This window comes from Cyanistes caeruleus, chromosome 7, assembly GCF_971803275.1.
Source record: "Cyanistes caeruleus chromosome 7, bCyaCae1.hap1.1, whole genome shotgun sequence".
Lineage (NCBI taxonomy): Eukaryota > Metazoa > Chordata > Aves > Passeriformes > Paridae > Cyanistes > Cyanistes caeruleus.
In genome coordinates, this window is record NC_141707.1 from 5,067,405 (window position 1) to 5,078,872 (window position 11,468).

The 11,468-nt window shown below is 54.2% G+C and overlaps 1 protein-coding gene across 13 annotated transcripts; it reads right to left on the reverse strand.

The window, feature by feature from the left end:
• Window positions 1-2,369: 2,369 nt before the first annotated feature.
• On the reverse strand, window positions 2,370-10,210 carry LOC147652119 (maestro heat-like repeat-containing protein family member 7). 13 transcript variants are annotated; one of them, XM_086896633.1, is made up of 18 exons: window positions 10,031-10,210; window positions 8,282-8,364; window positions 7,947-8,117; window positions 7,570-7,634; window positions 7,180-7,452; window positions 6,973-7,089; window positions 6,749-6,897; window positions 6,344-6,491; window positions 5,947-6,137; window positions 5,727-5,864; window positions 5,344-5,458; window positions 5,034-5,171; window positions 4,625-4,801; window positions 4,336-4,491; window positions 4,075-4,176; window positions 3,575-3,677; window positions 3,238-3,294; window positions 2,370-2,941 (listed from the first exon to the last, which is right to left on the reverse strand). In XM_086896633.1, the coding sequence occupies exons 3-17, from the start codon at window positions 8,062-8,064 to the stop codon at window positions 3,266-3,268; spliced, it is 2,019 nt and encodes a 672-aa protein (XP_086752759.1). In that variant the 5' UTR covers window positions 8,065-8,117; window positions 8,282-8,364; window positions 10,031-10,210; the 3' UTR covers window positions 2,370-2,941; window positions 3,238-3,265. The 13 variants fall into 13 exon arrangements, with proteins under 13 accessions (XP_086752759.1, XP_086752751.1, XP_086752760.1 ...); XM_086896625.1 differs by having other exon boundaries at window positions 6,973-7,092; window positions 10,031-10,206; XM_086896634.1 differs by having other exon boundaries at window positions 7,947-8,130; window positions 10,031-10,206.
• Between the last annotated feature and the right edge of the window lie 1,258 nt (window positions 10,211-11,468).

Consider the following 11,468-nt stretch of genomic DNA (forward strand, 5'->3'; position numbering starts at 1 on the left):
AACGGACCGAGTGGCCTGGGTGTTGGTCACCGTGCTGGCTCCTGAACCAGGCAAGGGGTCTGCCTTGCTTTAAAAGACAACATTTGGTGCTGAAACCCGTGAGAATTCAAAAAGTGGGATTCAAACCCAGAAAGCGAGGGTTGCCTGGAATACAGGAGCAGCGGTCAGGACCAGCTGGACTAGTCCTGGCGAGGGAGACGTCCCTGTGTCCAGAAGGAAGATGAAAGCCTTGATAAAGGTCAGATTGCAATTAAATTGTAAACCTAATTCTTTTACTCTTGCTACTGCAAGGCTTTTGTATATTGGGGTCATAAATCAGCTAGTAAAGTTTATCCACCCTAAGGTGTGGGACAGATGTACTAAAACCCTTGCCAAAGAGATCTGGAGGGCGGCAAAAAACTGTCTGTTGGCCACCCCAAATTTTGGGGTCAGAGCAGCCACTCAGGCTTCACAGCCTCCACACAAGAGCAGCTCAGCTGAGCCAAAAGGGGCCCAAGAGGGCGACACGTCTCCTCAATCCCCAAATCCTTATCTGCTCTCAGAGAAACAGCGAAGAGCAGAAGCCTTTTGGAGAAAGTTAACAGAAGAAGCTAGGGCTGCCGTGGGAAAAGCCCGGAGGGAAACATCCTCCCTGGTGCCTAAAAATGGCGCTGAGCAAAAAGACATAAAGCGGGAAAGAAATATCCTTAGTGAAAACAAAGAACAAACGCTGGCATTGAGAGATGGACATGGTCAGGAGGTTGGAAAAGATAAGGAATGTGAAGAAGAAAGATGTGGGGGAAGTGTACGGAGGGAGAAAGATAGGAATGTAAAAGAATGTGAGGGAGAGAGGGGGAGCAGAAGGAGGAACAGAAGGTGGGGTGAAAGGCGGAGTGAAAGGTGGAGTGAAGGGAGGAGTGAAAGGTGGGGTGAAAGGCAGAGTGGAGGGTGGACTGAAGGGCGAGGAGAGCCAAGAGGGAGGGAACAGCCTGCCCACAGGGGTGGTAGGTGGGGCCGGAGCCCAACAGAAAGGTACGGGAAATGGGAAGTGGCTAGCCAGTCGAGCTCTGACTCCGATCGAGACGCTAGCGAGGAATGGTCAGAGGCTGAGTCCTCGGAAGAGAAAACAATAAAGATAAACAAGAATATCCCCCTCCACACTAAAAAAGAACAGAGAGTGGATACCCCTCTCACAGACTGGGGACAGATAAAAGCTCCATATGCCAGCTGGGTCCCTTCGGCTGTGCTAGCGTTCCCAGTCCAGGTGACAGAGGGGAGACAGAGAGTTCTCTCACCAACAAATCCTAAACGGCAAGGCTCCAGCCTGCAACAGCTGATAAGCACAAACGAGACAATGATGACCACATGCCTATCAGTTTATAACTTTGCTTTTTCTAACGATTTTTCTGTGCAAGTTGTGATTGTTCCCAGGGTCCTGTACCACCTGGATAAAGAGTAGAGCCTGCAAGCAGAGAGACCCACCCGGCTTCAGAAAACAGAACTGGTGACAGGTGTGACCATAGCGATGCTGCTTAACCTGGGAGCAACTGGTGCTGCCACAGGTGTCTCTGTCATCGTCACCCAACAACAGAGACTGTCTCAGCTACAAATGACAACTGATGAAGACTTGCAGATAATTGAAAAACCGTGTGTTTTAAATAAGCTTGTATCTTTTGTTTAGAGACGACTAGAAAGAGTCAACATTCTGTTTGTAGAAAGGCAACAGATGCTCTAAAAATACACTTAGTCACTGCGTGTGCCTTATGCTTACTAATGAAAAACTGCAGTATCTATTTTATAAGTTTTAGCCTTTTAGTTAAGTATAGTGTACCCCATATTTTACTGAAGTTTATAATATCTGCTTTTAAAAACTTTTTATAATATAGATAAGTTAGGCAAAGTGTTTAGAGATAGATATATAGAAAATAACGTTAGAACTTTTTAAGACTAATACACCTTATATTCTAGCAAATTAGTTATGCATAGAGAGGGGGGAATATGTTGAAGTAGGGTCTAGCGCTCGGAAGATATTGGGATGTAAGGGAAAGATAGTAACCCCCCCCCCACCCACATCTTTAGTGTAGTAATTAGCCCTGCAATTAGCCAATAGCACCTAGCTGTGATGAAAGCAGATGGGAGTAACACAGGGACCCTAGGTTATAAAATGTCAAATTCTCCAGCAATAAACACCATTTGCCATCCGTCACATTGATGTCTGTGTGCAGTGGACCGAGTGGCCTGGGTGTTGGTCACTGTGCTGGCTCCTGAACCAGGCAAGGGGTCTGCCTTGCTTTAAAAGACAACAACACAGTGCAGGAGAGAACGGCAGGAGGGGCCTGTGTGTCACAGCACTCTGGATTTGTGACCCTTCAACTCCACAGAGATGCAGGTTTAGTGAAAAAGCAAAACTGTTTATTGATGGGATGCGAAGCAAAGGGATGAGCTGAGGGGCAAAAAAGGGGATGGGCAAGGTCTGAGGGCGGGGGGATGGAGCTGTGAAAAGGGATGGAAACTAGTGGGAAAAAGAAGGGATGGGCAGTGTCTGAGGGCTGGAGGCATAGAGCTATCAAAAGGGAAGGAGAATGGAGGGAAAAAGAAAGGATGGAAAGTGTTTGAGGGCCACAGGGAGGGAGGTATTCAAAAGGGAGGGAAACTGAAGGGAAAAAGAAGGGATGGGCAGTTTCTGAGGGCTGCAGGGACAGAACTATCTACAGGCAGGGGGAAAGGGCTGAAGCCATGCAAGCTTCCCACAGGCTCAGCTGTGCCAGTTGTCAGCTGTGCCTGGAGCTCCAGCTGGTCTCTTCTGGTTTCAGCATAGTCTTGTCTTCCATGGCATCTTATAGGAAGACTGGTTCTCCTAAAGCAGCAGACGAGCGAACTTCTGCTGTTCTTTCAATAAATGTCTGCTGAAAAACTGTGCTCCTCTGAGAAGGGTTGTCATCTCTTCTCAGGGCTTGAAGTGCTGCAAGAGAGGGGAACAGAGCCACGATCAGAGCCCGGATCTGTGGCAATCCTAGGAGAAAGTCCTGCCAGAGCCATGCCAGCCTGCTCTTGCTGTGGCCACGAGAGTGAAGAGGCCAACAGGATCAGCTGCAAGGTCCTGGTCACCCCACCCAAATCCGCCCCCCATGTCCCTGAAATCTCTCTGTGATGTTCCCACACCACCAAGGTGTGCACACGAGGACAGAAGCTCTCTGCAGCTCACGCACGGATTGCAGCTCCCCCAGTGCCAGCCCCTCACTGCCAGCTCTCACTCACCCTCGATGAGGGCCTGCAGCTCTTCCTGCTACGCCCTCAGGTGCTTCCTGGCCGTCCCTGGGAACACAGAGCCTGTCAGGGCCCTGGCAGCACAGCTCCCTGCCAGCGGCGCTGCCAGCCCTGGGGCCACACGGCCTCCCGCCCCGGCAGGGCTCAGCCCCAGCCCTTGCCGCATCCTGACTCAGCCCAAGGGCACGGCTGCCAGAGGCCGGCAGCAGCCCCGAGGGCAGCCGGGGCTCCAGGGCGCCGGGCCCGGGTGCCGCTGCCGGGACAGCAGCAGCCGGGGCCGGGGCCGAGCTGCGGCGGGGCGGGGAGGGAGCCCGGGCCCGTGGCTCACCGATGAACCTGATGGCTGCCACTCGCAAGGACTCCTGTGGGCTGTCCAGGTATGGCAGGGTCCGGCGCAGGTACTCGGCTGCTCGGCTCTCGTCCTGTGCCAGCTGCAGAGAGCGGCAGGAGGGAAGGGTCGGTGCGGGCTCTGCCCCTCGGCCGGGCGCTGCCTGCGGCCAGCCCGGGCCTCCCGTGCCCGCCCAGCCCTGAGGCACCGGGCAGCAGCCACTGGCGCCGGGCTCTGGAGGGGGGCAGAGGGCCGGCTGCTGCCCGGGGAGCCGCGCTGCCCCCCAGGCCCGCAGCCCCACAGGGCTGGGGCTCCATCGGCACCCGGCTCGGGGCCACAGGAGCCTGGAGAAGAAGCCGTGCAGCCCAGGGAAGGGAGCGGTGTGTGGGGCACAGGCTGTCTCCCATGGGTGCAGCACTGGGCCACAGCTGCCAGCTCCACACACTGAGCACTGGGGGCAGGGAGCTTCTCAAATTTGGGCTTCTCCAGGCCGTTCTTACCAGACAGTCAGCAAACTCCCACAGCTGCTCTTTTCTCAACAGCTGCTTGAGATTCCTCCTCTTGAGAAAGTCGGCCACACGAAGCAGCGTTTGCTGAGAGGCCTGGAGAGCAGCAGAGATGCAGAGATGGCACTGCAGCCAAGGGCACAGCACTCTTTTCTGGCTGACAGGGCCCAGAGGAAGCTGCAGCCTGGGAGGTTCCAGGACAGGAGGAAGCCGATGCCCCTCCCAGGGATGCACCGGCATCACAGCAAACCTCACCTTTGCCACACGCCAGTTCTCATCATAGCAGTGGATGAAGAGTGGAAGCAGGCTCTGGTTCAAAATCTTCTTCAGAGGCTTCTTTCCCGCATCCACTACCAAATCCATTGTCATGAAGAAGAGGTCAAGGGAGAGCAACTGCATGTGGCTGTGGCCCTGGAGGAAAAGAAATGAAAAAGACCTTAATACTAATTCCTCCAGGCTTGACTGGACAAAGGCCCAGAAATCTGTAAGACACAAAGTTTCTGGGCAGCAGCCAATGCCCATGGCTGGGGGCACAGAGCCTTACGTGATCAAAGAGCAGCATGAGTGCCTGAGCCAGCTTTGGAGCAGTGGTGCTGCATATCACAATGTCTTTATTCTTCAGCATATTGATGAACACACGGAGGGTCATGCCAACCACATTTCCATCTGCATCACAGAGCAGGTCCTGAAGGCGTTGAGACAGGCTGCACATCCTTATGGCCTGTTTGGAACACAAGGCTGTGCTGGGAAGCCCTGAACGGCTGCAGCGCCAAGACCGCCCTGGCACTGCAACCCCACCCTGCTGCTGCCGGGCCCAGAGGCCAAAGGCCTGTCCCAAAGCACTCAGGCAGGTGAGGCAGGAGAGCTGGGAGCAGCTGCCTCAGCTCCTGAAGCCCAGCCAGCCCAAGGGGCTGCTTTGCCCAGCACAGCTTCAGCCGCTGCCCCGTTCTCACCATCGAGGGATCCTGGCTGATAACCACGAGGCCTCTGAGCGCCAGGCGACGCCTCTGCCTGCACTCGCTCTGCAGGTGCCTTGACACGATCTCAAGGACATCCTCACCGTATGTAATCAAATCTAAATACTCGAGGACCTGAAAGGCACAGGGCAGTGACAGGGGAGCCAGCTGGCAGGAGCCTGGAACTGCGCAGGGCTGGGCCCAGGCAGCAGCACAGGGCGCGGGCACCGTCCCAGGCAGCTGTGGCTATGCAAGGGGACAGGGCTGGCAGGCAGCTCAGCGAGGTAGTGCTGGCCATGGGGCTCACCTCCACAAGGAATGCCAGGGAGGACAGTTCACAGGGTGGCTTATCCCTGGCGAGTGCCTTGAGCAGCTGGATTGCAATGCGGGAACAGAAGCGGACCAATCCATGGCGCATCTCCCTGTCAGGGGGAAAACAGCACCAAGACTTGAGGTGTGGAGGGGCAAATCTCTGCCATGAATGACTCACAGAGATCTGGCCTTTCCCCAGCATCCCTGGGGGGATCATGGGTGCTTTGGGAGGTGGCTTCTTTTGGGCACCCTCCTCTATCAGCCGTTTCCAGTCTGCTCAGCCATCCCTCAGTGATGAGGCCTTCTGGCCATGACCATGGGGACTATGAGGGGCACAGGGCACACATTTCAGAGGCAGTGGGGGGAAGGGGCTCTTACCTGGCCAGCAGACCCACGGCATTGTGCTGGGTGTCAGCACAGAGGAGCGTGTCCCAGCCACCCTTGCGCTCCATAGCCATCACCTCTTTGGAGCACCCCAGTCGGCAGAGCAGAGCCTTCATGGCCTGCACTGCAAAGCTGTGTGCAGAGCAAAGGCCAGGTCACACTGGGTGCACTGGTGTCAGCCACAAGGGCATGGGAAGGACAGGAGGACTGGCACCTGTTGGGGTTGCTGGGAAGGTGGTGTTCCTCCTGGCATGCTCTCCAGAAGCTGTCAAATTCCTCTGGTGGCATCAGCTGTGTGGTGATGACAACTTGGAACAGCAGAGCCACAAAAATGCGAGGGGTATAAATGAGCATCGCCTCATGGCACTGAGGCATCTGGACCGTCACCCAGAGCACCAGAGTTGCCTGCAAAAGAATCACACCAAGACAGCGCTCAGTGCCGAGGTGTCCGTGGGGCAGGGCCCGAGGGGAGATGCAGAGGGAGCAGTGGGCCCGGTGCCCCCTGAGCCTGCCCCTAGCCCAGGTTTCAGCCCAGCCTGAGGCAGGGAGAGGATGGAGAGTTCCTGGGGAAGCAAGCTGCAGGTGATCAAAGGTCAGCTCCAGAAACTCACACTCAAGGAAAAAACATCTTTGTTGTCCCCATCAGAGGTGCAGATGTTGCAAAGTGGCCAGTTCTCCATCACACAGAGCAGTATTGGCACCACTCTCTTCACTGCTTGTCCTGATGAGGCTATGGCTTGCCACATCACTGCAGCAGCTCTGTGGGATCAGAGCTGTTTGTTAGGGGTGTCTCAGTCACAGAGCCATGCCCTGTGTAGCTGTGGGGTCCCAGGTGACAGAGCCCCAGTGCCCTGAGGGGCAGGGAGGGAGCACTGGCAGCAGCTTCAGGAAACAGAGGGGCCCGAGGCTCCTGGACCTCTCTGCCTGTTGGGCAGAGCCCATTGGACAGGCTGTGCAGGGCAATGGGCCCTAAAGGCCGCTGAGCCCTGAGCTCTCAAGGCACGTGGGCCCCATACCTGTCACACGATGGGGCACAGCGCAGGAGGGTCAGCACCACATCAATAGGGTCTTCTTCAGCCAGCCTCACAAGGTCAGTTTGCTGACTGGCATCCACAAGGACATGGGACACGAGACTCTGGTAAATGTTCCTCACAATGGCTGGCACCTGGAGGAGGCATGGGGAAGACTTGGAGCGCTGTTCAAGGAGCAACTTCCCCAGCTTCCCCCAAGAAGTGCTTACCGTCCCATCACACTCTGCTGGCCTCAAAGGCTGAGGGGGCCCTGTGGATGTGGCTTGAAGGGGCACAGGATCCTGGGAGACCTCCAGTTCTGCTACTGGAGGTAGCAGGCTGGCTACCTGCTGGTCAGAAGAAGCAGCTCTCTTGTCATCAATGTCAGAAGAAACACGAGCTTCCATGAAATAATCCCATATGAGCTCTTGGCTTACAGTGGGAGTGGGTGTCCTGTCAGCATTTGCGATGCCCTGAGTCTCTCTGGTGTCATCATCTGGAATGGCCACGTCCTCAGTCTCTGCCATGTCAGCCTCTGCCCTGTCATTCTTCACTTCAGCCTCAGAAACTTCTGAGGGCTCAGCTGAATCTGGGCTGACATCAGGCTCTGCCTGGAGCTCCTCCAGCCCAGAGTCAGGCTCAGCTGTGCCCTCAGTTCCTGCTGTGGTGGTGTTCTTTCTACGCCGAATACGCAAGAATTTGCGGAACCTCTGTGCAGAATGAAGAAAGGACAGGGAAGAGAGGCATGTTACAAGGAGTGCTCCATGTGCAGAGCTGGGCTGAGCAGTGACAGCAGGCCCAGCCCAGGTGGGGATGGCTGCAGGTACCTTCAGCGTTTTGCGGAAGCGGCCCTGGGCAGGTTCCTGCTCTTGTCTCTTGTCCATGGCTGCATCTGGAAAAGAGCAGCCAGAGCTGAGGGACTGTGGGAGAGGCTGGAGAACACAGCCTAGCCTTGCACTCTCCAGGCAGGGACAGCCCTGGGGTGGCTCAGGGGATGGAGCACGGCCACTGGCGGGGTCAGCCCCAGCCCTTCTTCTGTCCTGTCCTTGGGCATGTCCACATGGGATGGGATGGGATGGGATGGGATGGGATGGGATGGGATGGGATGGGATGGGATGGGATGGGATGGGATGGGATGGGATGGGATGGGATGGGATCTTGCTGGCTGCAGCCATCAGCCCTGTGGCCCAGCTCTGCCACTCACCATCCTGCAGTGGTTGGAACTGCTCCAGCTCTTCCGGCTGTTCTGCTGGGGCAGCTCCACGGTCTGTGTTTCTGTTCCGTCGGAACACTTTGAACAGGTTGAGGAATCTGCCTGCCATGATGGAATCCTGCCTCAAAGGCACCTTAAGGCGAGATGCCTTGGGAAATCAAACTGAGAAAACAAACTGTGCAGTTGAGCCTTGAATGCACCTGTGAGAGAGAAGCCTCAGGAAGGCTACAGGACAGCAAGTCCTGCAGTCTGGTCTCGAGGGCTCCGGCCACAATGACTTGAGGCTCCTTGTAAATGACTGTGGTCACCAGGTCCCACAGTCTCACCTTTAGGACAGAGGTCAGAAGGATGGGAGATGCCTCAGAAAAGCTCCAGGTCACCAAGTACCGGAGTCTGGCCTTGAAGGTACCTGCAAAAGAAAAGCCTCGGGAAAGCCACGGGCCAGCAAGGCCCACAGTCTTGCCCCGCAGGCACCTGCAAAAGTAAAGTCTTGGGAAGGACACGGGCCACCAAGGCCCGCAGTCTTGCCACGAGGTCACCTGTAGAAGAAACGCCTTGGAAAATCTCCGGGTTAGACACAAACGAGTGGGCTGTGTGGGGGCTCCTCACAGCACCGCTCTGGCGCGTCCTGTCCCGTCGCGTGCACTGAGCACTGGGGCATGGCCCTGTCACCGCACTGGGACAGCCCCTATGTCACCATGTGTCACAAAGGGCCCTTGGACATCCTGTCCCTTTCCATTCCACGGTTACCATTCTGCACCGTGTCACAAAGGGCCCTTGCACACACTGCCACCTGCCCCGGTTCCGCCCCATCCCCCCAAAGTGGCCCAGGTTGGAAGGAATCCCTTGCCCAAAGTGTCTGAGACAGCCTGACAGGATCTTTAGGAACACCTCAAACCATCAGCAAACACTGCCCTGCTCTGCAGGCTCAGGGCAGCAGAAGGAGCCCCCAGGGCTGCCGACGCAGCTGCAGCAGGAAGGGCACGGGGCTTTGCACAGAATCTGTACAGGGGCCTGGCAGCACTGAAATCAGCAAGTGTGGCAGAGTCCCCACCGAGGCAGACCTGCCACCCCAGCCGAGCCCTGGCAGTGCTGGTGCCCTTCTCCTGCCCCAGAGACCTGTGCCCCTGGGGGGTTTCTGTGCCAGAGGGCCAAAGCCAAAGCCCACGTGCATTGGGGGCTGGGCTCCTTCCTGCAGGGGTCTTGGCAGGAACATTTGGAACAACTGCTGGCAACCCTTACTCTTGGTCAGATTAATTACATTAATTGGAATTATTTTCCCATTGAAGTCATTTCATGCACCTCAAAAAACATCTTTGTTGGGAAGGCACAGAAGGATCTGGCAGACTTCACCAATTAATTGGAGTGGCCGGAGAATGTGAAAGATGTGCAAGTTTGCTTCCCATCTCAAAGCAGCAAGTCCTTTGCCTTAACATCATCCTTTGAGAGTCACATTACAAAATATAACACTGCACAGAGGCTAAAAAAAGGCCATTCTTTGGTTTGCAAACCTTTGCTTTTCTATGGAGGGATGATAATATCCTAATTCTCTGAAGGATTAAAGCTCTCAAGGAAACAAAGTCCACTCAGTATTACAAAAGTAGTCCAAACAATTGAGTCGACTGCAAAAAGGCTAATCCTCCCCCTCGTACAGATATCTAGGTGGCCAATAAATTTCAGCTTTCCCCTCTTTTTTGCATGAGAACCAGGACCACTAACAGGAAAAGTCACACATATTCCTTATGTCCTCCATAAGCAAGGCTGTGCTAAACCACGGATGATGCTGTTAAACTGACTCAAATTCTAGCCTAGACCTCTCACTTCCAGGCAACTCCTTCCCCAACACACCCACCAATACCAACACTCCCCAAAACATGCTCACAGAACTCCTCAACACCCCACCAGGACCCCCAGCTGTTCCCATCCCTCCACAGAGCTTTCCCACCCTCCAGCAGAGCCCCTGGTTCCCTGCACATGCCGTGGCATGGCACTCAGCAGGATCTGCTCCAAGGCCTTCCACGGTAGCAAGCTCAGGCTGCCGGGCCAATGGTTCCTGGATCATCCTTCCCACTGACCCTTCCTGTGCACGGCTCTTCCATTTACACATTTGAGCTCAGCTTGGACTTCTCCCCTTAAGCAGGATTGCTGGGAAAGGATGGAGAGCAGCCTGGCAAGCTCTTTCTCCAGCTCCCTCTTTACTCTTGGGGCAGCTAGAACATTGCACAGGAAAGCAACTGGTGCCACAAGGAGCGGGTGTGTCATGGAGTTACTTTACCTTTAAGGGAGTTGGAGTTGCTGGGAAGTGCTTGGAGTCTTTTCTCCTGACCAATTATCGGTCATTGCTGAGAATTGACGGCAGTTTAGGCCATTGAAAAGTGGGATCAACTTGTGAACCCTACCTTAAAATGTAAAAGCAGAGCTCTCTGGGTTCTCTTTTTTTCTGGCTGTGGAGGGTGGCGGAGCTCCAGGCCTCCCGTCCCTGCCCACGCCATGCGGCCGGGCGGGGATGGGGCCGGGCCTGCCCCGTCTCCCGGCCGGGAGATGGGGGGGGCCTGGGGAAGGTTTTCCTCGGGCCAGGCCGGGCCGAGCCGATCTCTGGCTCGGCTGCAGGTTTTGCTGTAACTAATTCACTAGAAACTCCCCAGTGAAGAAAGAGCGAGGCCCTGGACTTGCAGCGGGTTGGAACAGCGACCACACGCTCCAGAGCAGCCATGAAGAACTTTCCTTCACAAACGGCTCCAGCTCCTGTTCGGCAGAGATCTCCGAACCATCTACAAAAGCCTGGGCAAGATGTTAACTCTTTCATTACCCAGATGAGACTTGCGGATTAATCTTTTTATCCAGAGAGAGAGAGAAAGAAAGATCAACGTGAAAAGAGACTTTATAAACTACCAGTGACAGGAAAGAAAAGAAGCTTCAGGAAAGGTAGAGAATTAAGAAGATGCTTTAATTAAGCTGAAATATCTCCCTGTTAAAACTATGGAGATGGACAATGAAGTCTTGAAAAGAACTCCTTTAATTCATGATATAAGATCTAGAGAGGAATAGTGTTCAAAGTGTAAATTTGAGTAAAGAGTAATTATAGTATAGTGAAGTACTGGGAGATTAAAAGCCTTGAGAGGCCATGAGAAAACTGTTGAGAGATTTGAAGCCCTGCGAGGCCATGAGAAAACTGTTTTCTGGTGAAACTCACAGAAACAGATGAAGAAGGCTTTTTTTGCCTTTGAATAACTTATCCTTAAAAATGCTATCTCTAGACTCATGGCCCATACACACTTCAGAGTGATGTGAGAATGGGAAGAGTGAACTCTAATAATAGCAGCTCTAGACAGCTAACGTTAAGGCAATAGAAAACTATAACAAAAATAGTTTTCTTGTGAGAAACTCCATAAATTAACAGGAAGAAACTTCTGTTTCTCTATAAAGATTAGTAAAAAGACTAGCAAGAATTGGGACTGTTTTAACCATCAGAGTTCCAGAATTTTTGTCTCTGTTTTCATGTGAACAAGAGAA